The 24854-nt window shown below is 35.2% G+C and overlaps 1 protein-coding gene across 1 annotated transcript; it reads left to right on the top strand.

The window, feature by feature from the left end:
* CLDN16 (claudin 16) lies at nt 1-24602 on the top strand. The gene is made up of 6 exons (XM_007195212.2): nt 1-207; nt 290-420; nt 14023-14125; nt 17483-17647; nt 20524-20715; nt 21373-24602. The coding sequence occupies exons 1-6, from the start codon at nt 90-92 to the stop codon at nt 21504-21506; spliced, it is 843 nt and encodes a 280-aa protein (XP_007195274.1). The 5' UTR covers nt 1-89; the 3' UTR covers nt 21507-24602.
* Nucleotides 24603-24854: the final 252 nt, after the last annotated feature.

Genomic DNA, 24854 nt, shown 5'->3' on the forward strand with positions numbered 1-24854 from the left:
ATTACCGGGGCTCCTTTTCTCCCCCACCCAAAACATTCTCAGTCCTTTCACTGACCTGGCTTCTGATTGGAGGCTCGTTGCTTCAGATAATGACCTCCAGGACCCCTCTGTGGGTTACAGCCTGTTCGTATTACTCTTACCGCAGCTTAAGACTCCTGCAGTGGGGAGTAAGGAAAAGGAAAAGACCAGCATTTTCAACATCCCCAGGTACCAGAAGCACAGAAGACTGACGGCATTCCAGCTACCTGCATGGGTCCAGGGCTGACAGCTGCCCATGTGTCCCTTGCAGACAGGCTGTTCGTTAAGATGAGGGATCTTTTTCAGTATGTCGCCTGCTTCTTTTCATTTTTCTCTACTGGGTTCTTGGTTGTGGCCACCTGGACAGACTGTTGGACGGTGAATGCAGATGACTCCCTGGAGGTAAGAAGTCAGCAGCTTCTTTTACTGACCCGAGCCTGTCCAATTTTTCTCTAAGCCCCACTGGCCCATTACATTCACTAGGACTAAGATAGTAATAATAGCCAACATGGTTGGACTTGCTTCTTACTTACTATTTACTGAGTCTTTACATTATTAGCTTATTTAATCCTAACAGCTCATCTATGTGGTAGGTATTGCTGTTATCCCATTTTACAGATGAGGTAACTGAATAAGCCCTTTTTTCATAAAGGTAAATTTACACAAGCGTAATTATATAAGCTTTCCAGAAATTCACCTCTTCCATTGCTGCATATACCAAATTGAATAACATTCCATTAACATCCTTTCTCACAAACAGAAATTTGTTAATCTTGAAGACAACATTAAAAGTAGTATGATAGACTTTCTTAAGGAGTGATCATCTAAATGTTGATCAAGTGATCAAATTCAAGCCATATAAAACCTACCCAATTACTGTGCAATGGAGAAATGTCATTGTAAGGAGTTTCCAAGTAGGAGAAAACATTCTGTGGGAAACCAAGTTTTTCCAGTGTGTCCCAAAGTACAGGAGACAGATATGGGTTTAAGAAACCCTCTTTTAAAAATGAGTTGCTCTTGGGAACCTACTGTTCATGTACAAGATGAGTGAGTGGTTCATATTTGAAAATTTTATTTTTCTCACTGGAGAAACTCTGAAAGAAGTAATTTTCAAATTTAGAATTATTTTCTGTGGTTATAGGAATCTGAGAGAGGTAAAACTAAGTAAAAATCAATTCTTCCGACTCAGCAACTATTCATTTGTAAGGTTTCAAAAAGTGTAGGTGAGAGAAAGAAAGAATATATCAGGAACTCACTGAGAATATACAGCAACTCACTATGTTCTCCTATGTGCATCCTGAATGGAACAATTTACTCTAGCAAATGCTATACCTTTATGAAGTTTAAGAAAGATACCTGAGGGCAAGTTTTTATATTTTTTCTTCTAATTTTATTTATTAAACTCCCAAGTTGGAGTTTCGAATGGAAAGTAATAATCTTTTATTTTTCTGTGTATTATTTTTGTGTTTTATTTTTTTCTTGCTTTTAAATTTCCTCTGACTCTTACATGGTATTTCAAAACCAAGAGAGTTTTTAGTACTTCTTTAGCACTAGAAAATTATTTTTCTGAAAATTGTGATAGAACTGAAATACTATAAAGGATGTCTGCTATATGTTAGTCCAGTGATGCATTATCTGGCCATGCACATAAGTGGTGAATGAAAAAAAACAAACCCAAACTGTCCTTTGAACAGTACTCAGAAAAGTGCAGATAGAAATGTTCTGCTGCCATTAGCTTGCTAGAATATGGGCTGCCAGTAGTAGGTGATGAATACAGAAATATGTTGGACTTGAGCTCACTTAAAATTATGTTTTTAAAAACATGCAAAATCTCATCTAAAAGCATTCTTAAAATATTTTCCAAAACAATTTGAAAATCTTTCTCCTTAAGCTGATGGAACTGCTAACTTCACTTGATAAGAAATGAAAGTTTAGAAAGGGTCAGACCTTGCTGAGGCAGATTGGGAGTTCTGGTATTTAAAGTGCCTTCTTGCTTTCATCTCAGTACATACAACCAATCTGCCATCTGTTCTTTGCCAAGAACACTTCTAGGTAAAATGAGTGGAATGAGTAGTCTAGTTTATTCAACTTGAGTAAATCCTTGCTAACCTCGGACTATAGTTAGTAGTTCTTAACTTCTTTCATATTTCCCATACTTGAGATGTATTGCAATAAATCTTCCCCAAGAAGCCTCCCCATTAAAAGAAGAACCCTTTAGTCATTTGTAGAGACGTGGATGGATCTAGAGACTGTCATATAGAGTGAAGTAAGTCAGAAAGAGGAAAACAAATATTGAATATTAACGCATATATGTGGAACCTAGAAAAATGGTACAGATGAACCGGTTTGCAGGGCAGAAATAGAGACACAGATGTAGAGAACAAACGTATGGACACCAAGGGGGCAAGGGAGGGTGGTATGAATTGGGAGATTGGGATTGACATATATACACCAATATATATAAAATAGATAACTAATAAGAACCTGCTGTATAAAAAATAAATAATATTCTAAAATTAAAAATAAAAAGAAGAACCCTTTAACAAATGAGGCCCCCTTCTCTCCAACAGTCTCTTTATTTGCCAGTATTTTTAAAGGGACATGGATCTCTCATAACAATTACTCCTTCAGTTGGCAGATAAAGTCATAATATTATCCATAAATGTCAAGGTTCTGATACTCACTGACTCAATTTTACTGTTCTGTCTCTTTGCTTCCTTCCTTGTGTATATATCGTCATTGGTCCATATTGACAGCTCACTTTAAACAACTACTGGACAAAAATTGACAAAATAAAAGGGCTTTAAAAAAAAAGCATACCCATAGAAAATTTAAACAAAAAGGAATATAATGAATTTTTCGCTTTGTTAATCTTTGACAGTGATGTAGGCATCAGTGTTGGAAAATGGATTCTGTAGTTCAGTTCAACATAACAAACATGAAATGTATGTCATTTCAAAGGTGCCGTGCTAATCCTCCAAGGGGAGTCAAAGCTAAAGCAAGAGCCATTCCTGCCTTTCATGAGTGCACGTTTAGGGAGGAACAAAGATGCACATGAAACTCTAATAAAGGGTGTAGGCCAATTCATATTTGAGAAAGAAATGAACAAAGTGTCACTGGAGGAAAGAAGAGAGAGCTATTATTTCCTGTCAGGGACATTGAGACAGGCCTCAAGGAGGAAAAGACATTTGAACAAAGTGTCAAAAAAGATGCCAAGGATTTCAAAAGGTAGAAATGGCAGCAGAGGTCTTCCAAGAGAGAGGACAAATAACAAAACTACAGGCTAAAGGTGAGTAACAGGGAGTAAGAAGCAGATAGAGCTCAGATATCCTTTTGCCTTACTAGAGATTACTCAAAATACTACAAAATAGTATTGGGCCTCATTTATACCTGTCTTGAAGAGGAAAGTTCTTTGAGTGAAGTAAAAACATTAGGAAAAAGAAATAGTACACGGAATTGTGCACAGCCCCAAGTCAGGGACCAGGGGTCCTGAGCTACCATGCTGCCCCTGTCATTCTTGATTCATGTGTGTCTTGGGGAAGACTGATGTGTGAAGAGAACTTGGGTTTTGAAATTATTCCAGCCTGTGTTCGCATCTTAACTGTCTTCTATTGAGCAGTCTCAGCTCGTGTCTTCGGCTCAGTTTCCTCAATTATAAAATGAAGTTGAACTCAGTTGTTTTAAGGTCCTTTTTAGTCCTCCATTCTTTAACATCAGAACTCCTTGACTATGACTATTTCTAGAGACATGACTATGTCTTCTAGAGAGATGGCCAGCCGCTGGAGGACTGATGGCATCTAGAGCCTCCCTAGAAATTTCCACTAGGAAATCTAGTGTGAATAGTCTTCATTTTTCTGTTAACTTTATATGCTCTTTCTTCCTATTCCCCACTTTACTTCTTTCCTTACTTTTTTTCCCCTTCCTTTCTTCTTTCCTCCCTGCCTCTTTCCTCTTTCTTCTTCTTCCTCTTCTCCCTTCCTTCTCCCCTTTTCCCTTTCCCTCTCTTTTAAAAAAAATTTTATCCCCTACTTCTCTTTTATTCTTCTTTTTCTCCCCCCACCTTTCTCCTTTTTCTCTTTATCTCTCTCTTTTGTGCTCCCCTTTTTTTTCTTTTCTTTCTATAATCTTTCATTCCACAAATGCTCTTTGATACCTACTGTCTACTTGGTATTGTGGTGGGTATAGGTTATGAAGGAGGAAGAAACTTGGATCTTCCTTAGGTTTCTCCCAGCATATTGGGGGAGACAGACAGGTAAACTGATAGACAGTATGATATGACCAGTGCTATGATTACAGATAACTCTGAGTGGCCAGCTCACTAAATCGTGTATAATCAGTGAAGGTTACCCAGAAGAAATATCTACACTAAGTTTGAAGAACAAGTGAAGGGGGCAGAAAAAGTAGAGAGTATTGCACGCACAGGACATAATATAGGCAGAGATCTAGGTATGAGAGTGCTGTATGTTTATCACTTTGGACATATTGGAAAAAGTTTTCAACATAGGGAGGAGAATATAGGGGCTGGATCATTGAGAGCTTGTGTTCATGTAAAATATAGATCTTATACCATAGACAAGGGTGGTTCACTGTAAGCAAATATATATGTGTGTTTTAGAAAGAGCAATCATTCTGACTAATGTGGGGAATGATTGGAAAGGGTAAAATGAATTATAGGGAGATCAACTAGGCAGCTTTTCCCATAAAACAGGAGGAAAACATTGATGGTCTGAACTAGTGTGGCAGCAAGCATAAAAAGGGTACAAATGAACTTGTTTACAAAACAGAAGTAGAGTCACAGATGTAGAAAACAAACTTATGGTTACCGGGGGATAAGCAGGGAGGGATAAACTGGGAGACTGGGATTGACATATACACACTACTATATATGAAATAGACAACTAATAGGAACCTACTGTATAGCACAGGGAACTCTACTCAATACTCTGTAACAGCCTATATGGGAAAACAATCTGAAAAGAGTAGATATATGTATATGTATAACTGATTCACTTTGCTGTACATCTGAAACTAACACAACATTGTAAATCAACTATAATTCAATAAAACATTTTTAAAAAGGCATAAAAAGGCATAATATGGGAAACTAAAGGACTCAAATTGATGGGATTAATAATTGATTGCATGTGGGGAAAGAAGGCTGATGGAGAAGGAGAAGTAAAATTTGAAATCTACTTTACTGTTTCGGGGTAATTGGAGGAAGGTTGGAGCCACTCACCTAGAGCTTAAATGGAGGAAAATTAGTCTCTATACAGAAGTCATTAAGCAGCAATATCCCTGGACCATGGCACTATTTTTTTCTTTCTTAGATTGTTGTACAGCACCTTGAGGAGGCCAGGAAGGGAATGCTTTTCAGTGTGGATGTTTACAGGTTGAACTTGATGTTACAGGGACCTGAGATTAAATCCCACCCTGCCAGGCAGTAGATGTGTGAATTCAGACAGATGTTTAAGTTGTGTAAAACTGCATTTCCTCTCCTATAAAGGGAGAGTAACAATATGCACATGGTAAGTGTCTTGTGAGGGTTAAATGAGCCTGTGTATCTAGTTTACCGCAGTACCAGTCAAATACAAACCAGTCAATAAATGTTAGATATATTATCGTCTATTTGCAGTTTATTGTTTTGTTTTTGTTCTGGAGGAGGAGATGACATTTTGTACAATGTTCACTGAAGGGAGAAATATGAGATTTAAGTTTTGTTCCTGTTTTCTCTATTGATTCTCTTGGACAAATTTTGTTTACTTCTCTGAGCTGTTGATTTTTCCATTTTTACACTTATGACTGTTCCCTTTTTGTCTAACCAGGGGAATAAGGCAGAGAATAGAGACAAAATAGCATAAGTTATATATTAAATACATTTTAAAAGAAAATAAATTATGAATTAATAACATAAATATGCTAATTACATCATAAAATGTGTAATTCTTCATTATCCACAGTAAAATAGAAAAGTAGCTTCTTCACAAAGTTACTGGTCTCTCAATTATCAGAAAGAAAAAAATGTTTTCACAAGTTTATTTCATTTTTCAGTTCAACTTTTGTTAATTATTTACTGAGAATTTGTCATGTACCAAGCACTGTTATGATTAAAATTTTATGACCTCAAATGAAAGGTAATCCACATTTGGATTTATTTTGTCTTCATTACCAGGTTCTCCCCTGGGATTTCTATTTTCATTAATGATGCTACAATTCTTTCATACATAAATATTGAAATTATTAGAGCTAGCATGTACTCTGATTATCTATACACTTGCTTTGCTTTCCAACTGATTTTAAACTCCTTTAGCAGACATTTGAGCCTAGAAATATTCTTTAATTCACCTCATGGTCTCCTACAGCTCTTAGCACCCCCTTCCACATAATGGGAACTCAGGATGCACTTGTTAATATGAAGTGAATGGGTACCTATTATGATACTTGACATACTTACTAAAAGAATGAATAAATGAGTGAAATACAATGTGAAGTGATATTTGGAAATCTCACGTTGAACACTAAATAAGAAGTATCTCTGTAGAAAGACCATCGCTTTTTCTTAGGGAAGATCTTTCATCTTGCTGCAGTTTAAATTTTTCCAGGTTATGGATTTGGCCCCTCTTTTTAATCAGATAGGAAAAAGGAGCCAATCCCCTGAGATGTATAATAAAGTTGGTGAAGAGTGTATTCCTACCTAGAAAATATAGCTTTTCTTCATGGTGCTTCAAAGAGGGCAAGAAATGAAGAAAAGGAGTGAGAGAAAAGGAAATTAATATTTTGTAATAATTCACTCAACGTAAATTGTGATCTCTGACACTGGCCAGTAATCTTTGCAAAGTTGTGATTCCATACTTTCATAAGGAAAACATCCTAAAATGATTAAATGTATGACTTAAATTAAATAATAAATATTAAAATTGAAATATTTATATAGTCCATATATGTAAATTAGGTAATATGACCATAAAGGCCACAAACATTATATTAATACCTACTAGGTTTTCATTATCCCATTCTTGCCATTTATACCTTTAGCCAGTGCTCCACAGCTAAGCAAGAAGAGTTAAACCAAATATATTTTAGCAAATAAACTCATGGTACATAAATGGAGTAAAAAAGAAAGGTGACATCTATTATATTTATTTTAATCTTGCTTTCTCATCCTTATAAATACTTGTCTTGAGTTCTTTTAGGCCCTGGGATAGTAAGAAAAAGAAAAGAAAATGTAAAAATTAAAAGTTCAGAACTCTAGTATGAGAAAATTCAAATGTCTTTTTGTTCAAAGTGAAAATGTTTCATGTTTTAGGAGTAAAACATTATTTACTATAGTATTATTAAAACTTTCGCACCCCAATAAATATATTCAATTAAGTACTGGAAACAAATAAGTTACATCTTCAACATTAAAGTACACTAGCACAGGGATGGTAAAGTGATGTGAAAACTATAAATCTCTATTTTATGCATATGCAAGGTGGTTTTTAAAAGAATATATCTTCATGACTTATCCCATTTTTCTTTTGGCTAATGATTATTCTTCCTATATATATTACATTTACACATAAATCCCAATGCATATGCATTTATAACATAATGCATAGTGACAAAGAAAAATCTTGTTTAATTGTGGTCAACCAAGAAAAAACATTTACTAAGCCTGCTGTGTATAATTACTATATATATTGGGTTGGCCAAACGGTTGGTTCGTTTTTTCCCATAAGATGGCTCTAGTAGCACTTAGTTGTCTTTTAAATTCATTCAAAACAATTTTGTTAGATTGTATGTGACAGCTGTCATATCAGCATGCATTTAAAAAAGATCAAAGTTGGTGAATTTTTGTGTAGCCATTTTAATATTGAAGACGGAAGAAAAAAAGCAACGTTTTCAGCATATTATGCTCTATTATTTCAAGAAAGGTAAAAATGCAACCTAAACGCAAGAAAAGATTTGTGCAGCATATGGAGAAGGTGCTGTGACTGAAGGTGTCAAAAGTTGTTCGCCAAGTTTCATGCTGGAGATTTCTCTCTGGACGATGCTCCATGGTTGGGTAAAGCAATTAAAGTTGATAGCAAACAAATCGAGACATTAATTGAGAACAATCAACGTTGTACCACATGGGAGATAGCCGACATACTCAAAATATCCAAATCAAACACTGAAAATCATTTGCACCAGCTTGGTTATGTGAATCGCTTTGATGTTTGGGTTCCACATAAGTTAAGTGAAAAAAACCTTCTTGACCATATTTCCGCATGCGATTCTCTACTTAAACATAATGAAAACATTCCGTTGTTTTTTTTTTTAATTAATTTATTTATTTTTGGCTGCATTGGGACTTTGCTGTTGCACGCGGGCTTTCTCTAGTTGCAGAGAGCAGGGGCTACTCTTTGTTGTGGTGTGCAGGCTTCTCATTGTGGTGGCTTCTCTTGTTGCGGAGCGTGGGCTCTAGGCGTGTGGGCTTCAGTAGTTGTGGTTCGCGGGCTCTAGAGCATAGGCTCAGTAGTTGTGGCGCGTGGGCTTAGTTGCTCCACGGCATGTGGGATCTTCCCCGACCAGGGCTCGAACCCGTGTCTCCTGCATTGGCAGGTGGATTCTTAACCACTGTGCCACCAGGGAAGCCCCAAACATTCCGTTTTTAAAACAAATTGTGACGGGAGATGAAAAGTGGATACTGTACGATAATGTGGAACAGAAGAGATGGTGGGGCAAGCGAAATGAACCACCACCAACCTCACCAAAGACCGGTCTTTATCCAAAGAAGGTGATGTTGTGTATATGGTGGGATTGGAAGGGAGTCCTCTATTATGAGCTCCTTCTGGAAAACCAAACGATTAATTCCAACAAGTACTGCTCCGAATTAGACCAAATGAAAGCAGCACTCGATGAAAAGCATCCGGAATTCGTCAACAGAAAACGCATCATCTTCCATCAGGATAACGCAAGACCACATGTTTGTTTGATGACCAGGCAAAAACTGTTACAGCTCGGCTGGGAAGTTCTCATTCATCCACCGTATTCACCAGACATTGCACCTTTGGATTTCCATTTATTTTGGCCTTTACAAAATTCTGTTAATGAAAAAAATTTCAATTCCCTGGAAGACTGTAAAAGGCACTTGGAACAGTTCTTTGCTCAGAAAGATAAAAAGTTTGGGGAAGATCGAATTATGAAGTTGCCTGAAAAATGGCAGAAAGTAGTGGAACAAAACGGTGAATACATTGTTCAATAAAGTTCTTGGTGAAAATGAAAAATGTGGTTTTTATTTTTACTTAAAAACCGAAGACACTTTTTGGCCAACCCAATAGATATATACATAAATTTCTCCTATGTAACAGGAGGAGACAATGTCAATTAATTAAAGTATTTTTAAGTTTCTCTCTTCTCAAAAGATATATAAAATATATGGAGGCATGACAGGCACACTCAAAACTGCAGAAGATAAAACAATGCAGGCAAAATTGTGTGTTGCTACTTGTAAATATTTTCAGAGAAATAAGAAAAGGGAAATTGGCAAAGGTTAGGATAGAGAAAACTTAATTGGAAACTGTTAAGGAGGTTAGAATAAGAAATCCCAGGATTAAGGAATTAATTTATGCCATTATAAACTCAACTAGGAAGAGGGACCATCAGTCCCTCTTTCTGAAACTTTTCTGAAACTATTTTTCTATGTGGTATCCTGCTTGCTCATCCTTAGTATTGTGGTAAACGCTTTCCAGAGCCAGTTGAGTAGATAGGGTCCAGGCTGACACCAAATCAGCATAAACTCTCTGGTCTCAATAATATTTCTTTAACTCCTGGATTTAGACGTTCTAGTCTGTTCAGTCAAGTCAAAAGGACATATTAAGCATCAATTGTGTGTACAGTGTATCAGTAACTATTTTCTATGCCAAATGAGAAATGAGAGTTAATGTGTATGAATTAGAAAAATTGACAAATATTTTCCTTCAGTAAACATCTATTGAGCATCTATTATATACTGAGAAGGAGGGTTTGTACGCTCCTTGAAGCAAGGTGCCATGCCTATCTTGGTCATTGCTGTATCCCCAGCACTTGGCCGGTTGACTGACACATGACAGACATTCAGTGAACATAGTGTGAAAGGCAGACTTGGGAGACAGATGCACATAAATGCACATAAAAAGATAATGCAATATTATACATGTTATAGAAATATGGACTAGTTACTGTGGGATCCAAGAAGAGATTAACTCCAGCTGGAGAGACTGGGAGAATCTCATGGAAGGAGGGATATCTTTGAGGTGAGATTTAAATGAGAGGTAGAAATTTGAAGATCCACTCAGCTCCGGCTAATTGCTGCTCTGTGGAGACAGGGAGTCCAGGTGGCCAGACTGACCAAGTTTCCAAGGGAAGCCAGAAATCTGTACTCTTCTGTAAACTCTCTATGTTTCACTGTCGGCCTGTAATTAATATTAAGAAATTTAGGTTGGCCTCATGTTTGTGACTTGCACCTTTATTGCCACACCTTGGATAAACTGACTTCTTCCCACTTCAGGACCAACAGATACTTATTGAAATGATATAAAAATTCCCTGAGTATTATTTTATATGTTATTTGTTAATATATGAATCACATGTTAAGAGTACAAAGCTTAAATTTGTAATCGTCTATTTTGGACAACGCTGTGAGATAAAATTATTAGTTAACATTGTTTTTACCCGTTAAGTAAGGTTAACCGTAATATTTTAAGCATGAGTCTGCTTTGTAAAAACCTTGTCTTAAAACTTTAAAGAATGTAGATTTGCTTGTTTTAGAGAGTTCTTAATAAGCCATTGTACAACAGGAGGATAAGTGAAGATTCTAAATTATAGGCAAGGAGGGCTTTCCTAAATGTGATAAATAATGAACAGTCTTTTAACCTTGTATTTTGTGCACAAAGGCACCTTTAAGGGTGTCTCCAGTAAGTGCTATATTAACACAGAAGTTTAGTTAATTACAGCCACTATTCTCACGTACCTTAACTGAGTGTGAATACCAAGCAATCTAATATTGTGCCCCTAAGCATTAATACCTAATGAAATTGGATTCCTTGTTTCCTTTAATGAGCTCATTGCTTTTCTAAATATGGTCATTGCAGGTAAATGATCAATAGCCTTGAAAATGACACCACTACTGGTTTATTTTGGCAAGAAAAAAATACTCTTTTTAGTCTAAATATCCTCACATATATAGCTCAGCTCATTTTCTAAATAACCTCACATATAATGAGAATGACTATAGTAGGTTTTATTTGTTTGTCTTAGTGGCTGAGTTAGACAGCAGGAAATTGGGGACAGTCACTCTCTGATTATAGAATAGTGACTTCAGGTCCATATAACCTAGCTCAAATTGGAATGAACTGGATCCAGTGTGTTCCTGTTAATTGAGAGACTGAAGGGTAATAGGCTACGAGAATGCTTGTCTTCTGTTGTGGTGTAATAGTTCAGTACAAATCGTCTCTACTATCCATTTCCTAGGGCTTCCATAACACATTGCCACAATTTGGTGGCTTAACACAAGAGACATTTCTCTCTTACAGTTCTGAAGGCCAGAATTTTGAAATCAAAGTTTTGGCAGGGCTACACCGCCTCTGAAGGCTCTAGAGGAGAATGCATTACTTGCCTCTTCCAGCTTCTGGTGACATAGGCATTCCTTGACGTGAGCCCACATCACTCCAGTGTCTGAATCTGTGGGCACATTGCTTCCTTCTCTTCTGTCTGTCTCTCCTCTGTGTGTCTCTTCTTATAAGGACACGTCATTAGATTTAGGGCCCACCCTGGTAATCCAAGAGGATCTTCTTATCTCAAAACCCTTAATTTAACTACATATGCAAAGTCTCTTTTTCCAAATAAGGTCACATTCGCAGGTTCTGGGGATTAGAACATGAATACATCTTTTGGGGGGCTGCCATTCTACCCATTACATCTACCTTTCTCCACTTTCATATAGTTAGTTAGTAATGCTGAACTTAGTCACTACTCAGGTTACTATGCTGTTTAAGTACTTTACTAGTATTATCATTTATTGAGCAAATCATTTATGTTGTGTGTGTTTGTAATTTTTAATTCTTATAGTCACCCTAGCATTAGCTCCTTTATAAAGATAAGGAGATTGAGGCTCAAAAAAGGTAAGGCCTTGCCAAGGATGCAACACAGCTAATAAGAGTGTCAATTTAAAGTCTGTGTTTTTTCAGTTATAGCTTAAATTTCATGTGCGTGTAAGTTTAGATATTCACATCCTTCTTTAGAAATTGATATATTAGGTTTCACAAGATGGCTTTTCTTTATTAATATTTTGGTCTCTGTGGTGCCTCAGGTCAGATAATATTCCAACATTCTAAAACATCACTACTAGATCTAATCTTAGGAAGAGAAAGCCAAAGTGGGGTTTCATAGAATAATGGCCATAGGATGAGATTAAAGTTAGGGCTTACTACTTCACCCAAAACTATCTTCCAGTTTCCAATTCTGGAGTACTTTCACCTGAAGTAAAATTGGAATTAAAAAAAATAGGTTTTAAGTATACTGCAATGCTTAAGAGCGTACACACAGACTGCTGTGTTTGAATCCTATCTCCTCCATTTAACTACACTTTCTGGGGTTATCACTTAACTTTCCTGTGCCTCATTTTCCTTGTTTGTAAAATGGACAGTAATAATGATAGATCACAGGATCCTTTAATTAATAAGTGAGGTGATAATACACTTAAACAGTAACTGCTTCAGAGTATAGATTCAGTATAGAATTATTAATTATTACCACTTATAAGCATTTTACATTTTTACAAGTGAAAATAGAAGTACAACATTCAAAATTGTGATGGAGTAGCCAGCAGTAGAGTTTTATTTGGTGCACAACACAACTTCAAAGCAGAACATGGGTTAAAGAGTTTCATAGAGCAAATATTCTCTGATATATTTTTCTTTTGCAAATCAAAATGTTTCATGTTCTTTCCTTTCTTCTCTGCACCAGTTATAATCTCCCTGTCTTTGCATTTCTCTTCCCACTCTGCTCTGTTATTTATTCTTACTTTAAGGAAAACTTTAAGCTTTCATTTTCCAAGATAATTTGTGGTTAAATCTTACTAAACTATTTCCTGATTGCCAAGGTAATGTGAATCTGTAATCAAATCAGAATAAGCAGGCATATTACTTCTGTTCCATATGTATGAGCTCTGTCAAGAATACTTGAAAACATTTTCTGTTGGCATGTTTCCAATTCTAGAAAATCTATTTTGACTTACAGCTTATAGGTAAAGTCTGAGAAGGCTCAGGACACTTGTACCTTTTAGCTCTAAGTGGATACTTAGAATCATCTGTACAGCATTTCTAAGTGATTTACGACTGCAAGGTTGTATGAAATTAATGTTCAGTTTGTTTACATCCATCTCATAGTTTAAACATTGGTAGTCCATCAGTGGAGCAAGGAAGAAGTAGTATGGTCTTTATATTTCATTTATGCTCGTCTTTATGTATAACTTTCTTTGACCATTATTTTAAATTTATGGACCTCATATATAATAACATGTTTCTTCATGGGACTCATTGTTCCTGATGAAGAAAAATTAATGTACATTCCTAATAGACTCAAGATGGCAACAGTTATCACCTATTGTTATATTGATTTTTTTTTTTTTTGGATAAGTAAATGTCAGCATATGGTAGTGAAATGAATTGTCGCCCTATTAAACTGACTTGATGATAGAACCAGCCATAGGCATTTGCATATGTTTAATTCTGATTTTATCCATCTTAGGCATGACTTCTTCCTGCCCCCCACCCCCAAATCAGGAAGTGATTTTACTTCCTGGTGGTGAAAGCCTTGAATTGTTAGTGCTTAAGGGAAAATACTCTAAAATGCATTGTGTTTGTTGTAAATGAAATTCCGATCATGCTTGTAACCACTGTACTTTGCTATCAAACTCACAACAGCCAAGTTCTTCCTTTGATCAAGGTGAATTGAAGTGTGTCTGCCTGAATTGTTTCACACGGTGTCTTCTCCAACATCTAGGTGAGCACAAAATGCCGAGGCCTCTGGTGGGAGTGTGTCACAAATGCTTTTGATGGGATTCGCACCTGTGATGAGTACGATTCTATATTTGCTGAACACTCCTGTACGTATGCCTTAGACATCACCCTTGTCAGGGAGGGAAGACCAAAGGAAATTGAACTCAGGTTTCCATTATGTGTTTTTGTTTTTTACTATTCTATATTAAGGTTCTGTCCAGTTTTAAGTGTTTCAATTAGAAATTTAGTTTATTTCTAAAATGTGAATTGGAACATTTTTAGCATATTTTATCTTTTACCATGTATTTATAAATTCCTTTAGGGTAAAAATATTATCTTACTCAGTTCTGCTCTCCCACAAAAGGTCTGGTATAGTGTCTTATACACAGCAGGCTTAGAGTAAACAATTTTTAAATTGAAATGAAATCTTCAGGGTGCAGTGATTTTATGATTAGAATTGACTGGTTAGATGAAAAGCATTTTGGAGACGTCTTTTAGCTATGACTTAGGTCAGATAGAAAGTTTACAGTATTTCAATGGATGACTTGTTAAGAAAGAGAGACAGTGGATATATAGGGGCAGAGACAGAGACAGAAAAACAGATAGGGAGACAGATAGGCAAAGAGATACCAGACTGTGGGATCAGGGAGTGAAAAACATTAAAATATGTGACACATTCTTAGCAGAAATAATAAAGCCATCTCCTTCACCTTCCCTACCTTTAGCTTTAAATTATAATTAGGTGTTAACAAGGCCCATGTTTCTATGAATAAAAGATTTCATAGATTGAAAAACCTTATTACTGATTCTCTCAACTCTTCTCCATACCATTTATTTATTTATTTGTGTGTTTGTTTGTTTATTTATTTACTTATTAGAACATCCAATCGTGCCAAGAAATACTGGTGCTGTTATTAAAGCAAATTGGTTTTAGTCTCTTTCAAATCAAATGATGGGTGGTGGTACAATATCACAACTTCTTTTCTCAAGATAAATGAAAAGTAAACCCTTAGAATGTGACTTTTCCCCTGAACAGCTATTTCGGTCCAGGGAAAAGCACTTAAAAGGAGCTGTGCTCTACAAATATCTTTCTCTGCCATTTAGAATTTGAGTGCCTGAAACATTTTTTAATTCATAAAGCTTTTATTTCATTTTTTAGAAAAAGGCCTTTTATGTTTTCCTCTTTTTTCCCTTCTTGCACTAACCTAGTTCTATCTACAAAGAGGCACGGTTTGGTCAATAGGAATGGGCATTCATGTTCATGTGGACCTTAGGCTCTTCCAGAAATGCAGTGCTATGGTTAGAGTTGAGAAGAAAATAGAAAGATGAAATATTTCTAACTTTTAAATATTTGTTATGTACATTTATGTAAGAAGAAAATAAAATTATTCATAAGCCTACTACACAGAGAAAATCACTGTTTATATTTTAAAATGGTCCTTTATCTTTTGCCTATACTATCTCACATTTGTCTTTTGATATATTTTTACCTATTACTTTCAAATAATATACTAAAAATCCATTAATTTTCTTTAAAAAATTCTATCATATGCTTAAAGGCAAGAGAGATGAAAATGTGTTCTAAGAAAATAATACAACTGTACCCTCTAAGTTAGGATGTTACCTGTAAGAGAGTAGGATTTTATTTTTAGTCTTTGGTATCTTTTATACAATCACAATTAGATCACCTTTCTCATTACCTTGTATACTTAGAGTATTTAGACCCAGATGCCTTTTTTAGGGTTCCTGTTGATACTGTTAATTTTAACCCTTCTCCGTCCCCCAGATCAGGGTATTTAACGTTATTCTGGCAGCCAAATCTCAGATAATCTCCAAAAGGAAATTCCTGGCTGGCCAGCATTAGCAATCTCTTGCAGAGCTGCCCTCTTGGAACTGGGCTAGCCATGTGGCCCCTGGATGACACCATAGGCCTGAGTACTGTAGTTCCACAGACCATCTGAGACACACTTTGTATGGGAGCAAGGGTCAGAGAGGGGAAGACCAGGGCCCACAATGATTTCAGGGCACCCCATCCAGATAGCAACCCTGGCCCTGTTGATCCCAGGTTCCAAAAGAGGACTTAGAAAATTTCAAGGGAGGCACTCCAAAATGTGGGACCACTTGGTTTGGGGTGCTGAATGGGAAGCCCACTTATATATAACATTTGAGGATCAAGGAGATCTGCGAAAATATAAAAACTGATATCACCTAATGAGTTACATATTTTTCTCTTTCCTTAATTTGGAAAAAAAAAAAAAAAAGAACCTTAGATTTGGCCTAAATTTGAAATTTGAGCCTAAATTTTAAAAAATAATGTCACATTTTGAGATCTTAAATATTCACCTATTAATAAGGTAGAAACTGATTTTATGCATTGATTTCCTCTCTTAGATGGATTATAAAAATATTTTATATTTGAAATGAGGAAAATTGGCCACATTTTTGCAAGCCATCTATAACTAAATAGCCCCTAAAGTTGTCTCATCATTGGGGAAAAATTATTTCAATACAAGTAAACTCCAGATCACTATGAAAATAAAACATAATTATGATACCATCAAAGGAATAAATTTTATTACTCCTCTCCAGTAGCCAGCTAAAGTAACAATAGTTCTGACTTCAGATAATTAACCCTCTGTTTGTGACAACATTATTCTAGTTTTAATTTAGTGTCACTGGGACTCACAGGTGAGGAGGCTTTTACAGTTGATGGTGCTCCCATTGCAGGTGACTGCTACTATTCTACTTCTATTTACCTGATCTTCTCTTTCCTGGACTTTCTACCACATATTCTCATTGGCAATAGCTTTAAAATATGCTACGTTGACAATGCAAGGTTGAAGGATTAATGCAGGGTGTTGGCCGAGAAGGGTCACAACCTGAAGGAATAAAAGAAAATAAATAGTCTTCTGTTTAATAACGGAAGCTCCTTCTCCTTCTAAAGATCTGCTGATGGCTCCTACCTGAACTGGCATGAGATGTCTTGAAGTATGTTATTCTGCTCCCCTATTTTAACCAATTTGTTACATTTTTTTCAATAACACTTCAAACAAATGTAGTGATTATTTATTTATTGAGTATTTATTGGTTGTCTTCAGAAGAAGAGATACTCTACTTTCAATTCAGCATTAAGCTAATACTTGTGAATGAGACTCATTCCAAAACAGGAGGCAAAAAGCAAATAGTTATTTAGTCCCCACCTTATGGCAGGCATTTTACTAGATGGCCAACAAGACTATAATAAGCAGTCCTTAACCAAATAATACTGTTGATAGTCTCATACTATTTTTGCATTTTATGAAAAATTAAGGGTATTTATTTTCAAGTTCATGCATATTTAAAGTCTGATTTTATTCAGTGGGCATGTGTTAATGTACGTGGTTGTCTGTTATTTGGTATACCTCTGTGTATTAACATGTCTCCTTCCTCTGATTATGCTGAAACCACATGCTCTGATCTTCTAGTGAAGCTGGTGGTAACTCGGGCACTGATGATTACTGCAGATATTTTAGCTGGATTTGGATTTATTACCCTGCTCCTTGGTCTTGACTGTGTGAAATTGCTCCCTGATGAGCCATACATCAAAGTCCGCATCTGCTTTGTTGCTGGAACCACATTACTTATAGCAGGTATTGGTCTGGACTAGTGATGGGGATAAAGATACTCAACTAAGGTCTTGGGATGAAGACGGGTGCTGTTCTGAAGTAGTTCATTTTAGGATAATATTTGACTTGTTTTTCTAGATTGAAGGAATAAGGAGCACATCCACCAACCCTGCTTTCCTTAGTTTTGGAATCAGATAATTAATCTTTTGTTAATATCCCTGGGCAGGGTTTATTGATGTCCTTGAACTATTTTTTAACTATTTAAAAAGTTATATAAAGCTTTAAATTAAAAAAAAATTTTGTGATTATTCCTGAAGTTAAATCCTAAAATAAGCCTCCAACCGCCACCTTCTTGCCTGTACACACCCTTACCAGTTCTTCATGGCAATGAGCTAAATTGTACCAAGTCCTGTGTTAGACTTTTCTCATGTGCCAACTCACATGATCATATCTGTAACAATAAACAGATTATGCTATTATCTCTACTTAAGAAGCTGGTGGATAAATGGAGTTCTGAAGACATAAATCAAGCATGAGTAATAAACAATAAATCAAGAATCACTTTATATGGTGTTTATTAGTGAAACAGCAATATTTTACTGAGGTGTGTCATCAAATTCAATTTAGTCTTCCTTTATCACCATGTCTTTTTTGGATCACAATACAAGTTGGGAGGAAGTACACTGTGAAAGAAATCAAAGTGTAGGAAGATTGAAATCCAATGTGTCCACCCTCCAGAGAGAAAACCATCTTCTTTTATGGTAGCAGCAAAAAGTTAGCAAATGCTTATATATATATATACATATATATATATATATATACATACATATATAAAATGTGTGACCTTAGGCCAGTTAATCTGTCTCCTTAACTTGGTCTGCAAATTAGGGTGAAGCCTCAGCAATAATATCTACTCCTAATTGTTGTTGTAAAGATCCCAATGTGGGCAGAGTAAGCCCATAGCTGAAAGTCTCACCCATCACATAGTCAAGAGTGGGGCCTCCCTGATATTTTCACACAAGGCCCTAAGAATCCTTAGGTTGTACTAAAAAGTCACAAGAATTTAGTACTTTTTTTTCCTTTTAAAGATATTCATTCCCATATCCAGCCTAGTGATAACATAAAAGCTTTTGTATGTAACAACGTGTTCATGTAACAAATTTAAACATCATTTAATATTTTGCAATTTTATTCTAGAATGCTTTTTGAGACATCACTAATCTACTCCATTTTTTATAAAATAGCAAAACGAATTAAATTTAAAGAAAAATAAGTCACTGAAGAAAATCCCTGCAGGAACCGCTAAAGAGATACTAAATTAAATTGCCAGAGATGGTCAAAGCCTTGGAATCATCATCTGAAATTAGTATACCATGTATATATTTATATATACACACACACATATATATATATACACACACATAGATATATACACATAACTAAAAGTGGGGTCTTGTTGCTCGCCGCTCAAAAGCCAATTAAGAGGTAAAGATGGTGGAAAGGAAAGTTTGCTTTATTTTGGATGCAGGCAACCAGTGGGGAGGGCAGACACCTGTCCAAAGGCTCACCGCCCCCCCCCCCCGACAATCGGGGGGCAAGAGCTTTTATAGGTGGAGGGAAGGGGCTACATGTAGAAACAGTACAGTCAGCTCTGACAGCCATCTTGAAATCGGTCATCGGTGGTCTGACCAGCATCCTCTTGATTGTTTTAAGTACAGTTAATCTTCAGTTCCAGGGTCAGTTTGTTCCCATTTCTTTGAGGCCAGTTCTCGGAATTGTGGCAGCTTATGTCATGGCTACAGTCTGCTCATCATGTAGTTAACTTCTTCCACCTGGTAGGGGTTTCAGTATCTACAAAACAGCTCAAAGGATATGGCTCAGAGTACTATCCATAGCCCTTCAGAAGGAACTAAAGGTCCTTGACTTTGCTTACTGACTAAACTATCATTGTTTTGTCCTGTCTGACTGCTTTTCTTTTCTTCTGCATTTTCTCACATCTCTGATTAAACGTATTCTTTGGCTAAAGTTTTTCCACAGACAAAAGGCAGACTGAGGACATGGGGGAGAAAGGACCATAGGGTCCTGCTCCGTTTCACACACACACACATATATGTGTGTATATATATATGTGTGTGTGTGTATATATATGCATATGTATATATATGCACATATATATATATATATGTGTATATATACCGTGATCTGTTTTTAAGTTTCAAAAAATGAGTTTTCATCCTAAACCTATGGGTTACAGTATTATGGAAAAGGTGTGGTAATTTACATCCTGTATTTTAATGGTTACTATGTGTTCATGATCTGGTTCTTCTTAAACTTCTTGCATTAAACAATTGGGAAAATAATGCAATTAAATTGTGACTTCAAAAGATATCACACACAGACTTATTAGAGAAAAAAGGTGAGAGTTTCTTGGGGGTTACAGATTTCAGAAACACCATTTTCATATAGCCTTTTGTCTCACAACTCCCCACTCTTTTTTCTTACCTCTGAGCCCTGACATGAAATGTATACCTTTAAAGCAAGAGGACTCTAGTGGCATCGTTTCAAGACAATCAATTTTCAGAAAGACTAATCTGTGAGGATTAAATTTTATTTAAAATGAACAAAATTTCTTAGTCTATCCTAATATGGTGTGGGAGTGTTAGATAAATTTTCAATTTCTGCTTTAGTTATTTGTTTTTAACCTCAAAGTACTAAAATGAAGGACTTTAAAAACATAGTTTCCATATGGGTGCTGATTATGTAGCTGACATAACTTCAGTCATGGGTCTGGGGAGCCATAGAATACTCTTAAATACAATACAATACAATACTCTTAAATCTCCTTGGATTTAAATTTTTAAAAGGCCTGCATTATTTTTAGCAATTTTCATCTCCTTCAGGTGCCCCGGGAATCATTGGCTCTGTGTGGTATGCTGTTGATGTTTATGTGGAACGTTCTTCTCTGGCTTTGCACAATATATTTATTGGCATCCAATATAAATTTGGTTGGTCCTGCTGGCTTGGAATGGCTGGGTCTCTGGGTTGCTTCTTGGCTGGTGCTGTCCTCACATGCTGCTTATACATCTTCAAAGGTAAGAACAAAATAAAATAGCACACTTCCTTGCCTCCAGTATCATTCTTCCCAACCCAATGGAAACACATCTCACCAGCTCAAAGTAATGTTGATAACTTGATCCCTACCTATTACCATTAGAAATTTCAGTTGTTCAAGGACAACTGATTTGCAATACTAGAACCTTACTATCCTGTTAGTGGTATATTTGTTGAAAAGAAAAAAAAATACTACAGGTACAATTGTATCTAACATTCAAATATATAATGGTTATTTTGATGTGTCATAATCTTATATATCTCACTTCACCCAATCAACTAAATTTATATCTAGAGTTAAACAGAGAAGTAGACAGAGAGCCAAGTCAAATGCATACTTGTTGTTAAAGACTGTAATGTGTTACTATTGGGTTTCTCAAAGTGTCACCGAAAAAAAATAAGGAAATCCCTCTTCCCATAAGAAAGAAAAGAAAAGGAGATTACTTGATTGAATTTTAAATCTAAAAATAACTTCAAGTTGAAAATCTTAGAGTTTCTTCTAGGTTCTTAGATGATTCCTTCTTATAATATTTATATTATTGCCTCTTTGGGGGAAAATGTAATTTTATATACTCTTACCCAAAAGTTTACTGAGCCATAATTATTTTTATATCGCTATGTTTATTTCTTCCAAACAGATGTTGGACCTGAGAGGAACTATCCTTATTCCAGGAGGAAAGCCTATTCAACTACAGCTGTTTCCATGGCCCCGTCATACGCAGCCCCTCGGACACAGACTGCCAAAATGTATGCTGTAGACACTAGGGTGTGAAGTGACACATATCAGTCTGTGTGTATATGTTGTTTAACTAACCAATCAATATGTTCAAGTTAATAAAATAGCTGGCCAATCCAGGGACAGTTATCTAGACTTCCTGTTCAACTAAATTAATTGCTTAGCTTAATCAAAAAGTTTGATTCTCCTATCACTTCTCCTTCTCAATTATTCTTATATTCTTTCACATTATTTTACCCTCTCTCTCTCACATATATACACACGTACACTTTCCCTGTACTGTAAGATAAGGTTGCTGGGATATAAAACTGTTTGTTGTGATATTGCTGCTAGAGATAGTGACATGTTGATATTAAAATTAAATGACACTTTAAGAATAGAAAACAACTTTCAAAAGAGGTCAGAGATTCTAATCTTTGAAAGGATTGACAAGCTCTTAGCTCTTTCCCTGGCTTTTGGCTCACTTTTTGTATTCTCAACTGAGTGAGTTATTTGATAACTTTGAAGAAGATGATTCTTCCAAATTCAAACCAGTATATCAAAACTTACCATTGCTCTGATACTGTTAAAATAGAAAAAGAAAATAACAGCTTCATGTACCAGCCACTGGTGGGAGTTAAAGATAAAAAGGTCCCCCTCCAAATTCTAAATGTCAAAAGCAAATGCTAAATTAATACCAGAGTCAGTGCTGACCTTCTTCCTCATTAACCACATTAAAGATCTGTGTATTTTTTAAATCACTACTCCAAGTTTGCCTATATATTTTCAAATATTAAACTACAGCAGTTAATAGCTAAACCGGGGAGTTCACTTAGTATTGATTGAGCATCCAAATGTATCTCAAGAATGTACCATATTAGAATTCGCCAATTCAGGTGTCCTCTCACCACTGGATCCTCAGCACCCAGCAAAATAGCTGACATATGATAAAATGTAAAAAACATTTGTTGCTTGAAAGCAATAAAGGCTCAACAATTCTCTACTGAAAAAAATCAATTTTCCTCACAAAATATGTGCTTTTTAGAAAAAATAGAATTATATACACACTGAAAGAAATCAATGAATAATTGCTAATGGGATTTTGTTCATATCCATAATATAACCATATTTCAATTTTTTTAATTGTAGAGTTTTTTTTTAAAGTTATAAAATTTAACCTCAGGTTTTCTGGTTCCTTGAAACTCACATGAATAGCATTAATAGCCATACAGTACCTTAACAGACTATCAACTGAATTAAAAATTAGTTCTTTGGAAAATGGAAATTTAGTTGTGAATGTCTGAAGCTCCCAGAAGAAGTGTTTCCAATTTAAAAAGCTAAAAATAATGTGAAAACGAGATGATGGAAACTGATATATACATTGCTGAGAATGATGTTCATGACTTCATACGACATCTCTCTAGCATCTAAGGAGAATTCATAATCTAATCTTAGAATTAAGAGCAATTGATTCACTTTTATTTCATGGATGTTATTAACTGTAACTGACATTTAACAAAAGTAATTGTAGATTATGTTTACTAGTTATATGGGTATTATTCTAAGCATTTTAAAGCTTATTGTGTGTTGTTCTTTTTTCTCAACCTGAGCTTTTAAATTTTTTATTCCCATATTTATTTTATGATATATTGTCTGTCATGTTTTATATATTCTAATAATTCTCTTGAAATACTTCTGGGGAAAGCCAAGGTAAAATTAATTAAATAATTAATTAGATTTTAGAGATACAAATTTTTCCCTCCTTAAAGATTTCATTTCTATGAGGAAATATTTCAGAGGATTATGGTGATAATCGAAATCTATTAATGTTTTGAATATTTTTCTCAATAAAAACATTTTGCATATCCTGGGAAGAATATTAGTATTTTTTTAAAAAAATCCCCTTGGGAATTTTCATTCCTAATCCACTGTAATCTAATGAAGCATTCCAAAATAAAGCATAACAAAGAATATACTTTGTATAGCAACTACAAAATATATTTGTTGTATAGTGAACAGCAAAATAAATATCAAATTGTGAAGAAGCAATAATTGACATAGTGGTAGCTCAACATGCTCAGAAAGAAAAAAATAACATAAGCCCGAAGTATACTCATATCTGGTTATTAGGTTGAATCGTTAAAATAGCCCACAAAATTCTGAGTACTATAATTTAGTCATGTCCTGTTAATTGCAATAGGAAAAAATAAAAATGTATAAAATGGAACAATCTTATTTACCTATCCCTTTATTAATCATGACTTTCTAATATCACATTTTTAACTGAAATTAGCCTTTTGTTATTATAAAAGTTATATATGTGCATTGTAGAAAGTTGGAAAACAAAAACAACCAAAAATGTATCTTGTTTAAATATCATGGGACCATATTCTCTCCACCTATATCACTACTCCTAAAACCCTATTGAACATCTGCACATTCTTCCACATATTCTGTTTATACACATATACACAAAGACTATATATTCTTCTTTAAAAGATCATTCCATATCTGTGGCTTTGTAACCTAATTTCCCCCCATTAATTATCATTGTCTTTTCATAGCAATAAATGTTCATCTTATTGATAACCAATCCATGTTTAAATTTACCCAAGTTTCTCAAAATGCACCATACTACTAGTTTGTTTAAACCAGTATTTGCATTTCCTCTGATTATTATGCCCCTTAAGTCTCTTTTAATCAAGCTATATTTTTTTCATCATCCCTGATTTATTAAAAAAAAAAACAACTGAACCAGTTTTCCTACAGTTTATTCCACCTTCTGGATTTGTTTGGTGATGTCACTTAGCTTATTTCTCTTTACCTTGTATTTTCAGTAAATTGAAATTTAAATCAAAAGGCTTTGATGGAATCAAGTTAAGTAGTTTCTAAAATAAACCGTACGTGATGTGAAGCATATCTGGAGACCTAATATCTTGTTGATTTAGCCTTAATTATGATAAAGTTGTTCACTGGATTAGGGTGATGCTAATCTGATCCCTCCATTCTTCAGTTGTACATACTTCTCCTTTAGCGACAAAAACAAGTGATTATTGTGGTGTTATTTTGGAAACCATAGGAATATCCTATTCTCCATCAACCATAATAATAATTTTAAAATAATACTTTTAACAATTGATAATCTTTATTGGAGTCAGTACATTTGTTACAGTTTGTAGAAAGATGGTTTTCTAATTCTATTTTATCTTCATCTGTAGTAAAAACTCTTCTGTAAAATAAGCCTTGGTCTCTTCATTTGAGTCTATTTAGTTACCCTGAAAAGGCAGGATAAATGCTTAAAATTCTTCCCCTTCATTTATCAATTCACAATACAAAATAAGGAGCTGGCTTATTAGTGAGATAATATGTAATTTATCAGCCAAACAGGGACAATTTGAGAGTAAA

Source organism: Balaenoptera acutorostrata, chromosome 4, assembly GCF_949987535.1.
Source record: "Balaenoptera acutorostrata chromosome 4, mBalAcu1.1, whole genome shotgun sequence".
Taxonomy (NCBI): domain Eukaryota; kingdom Metazoa; phylum Chordata; class Mammalia; order Artiodactyla; family Balaenopteridae; genus Balaenoptera; species Balaenoptera acutorostrata.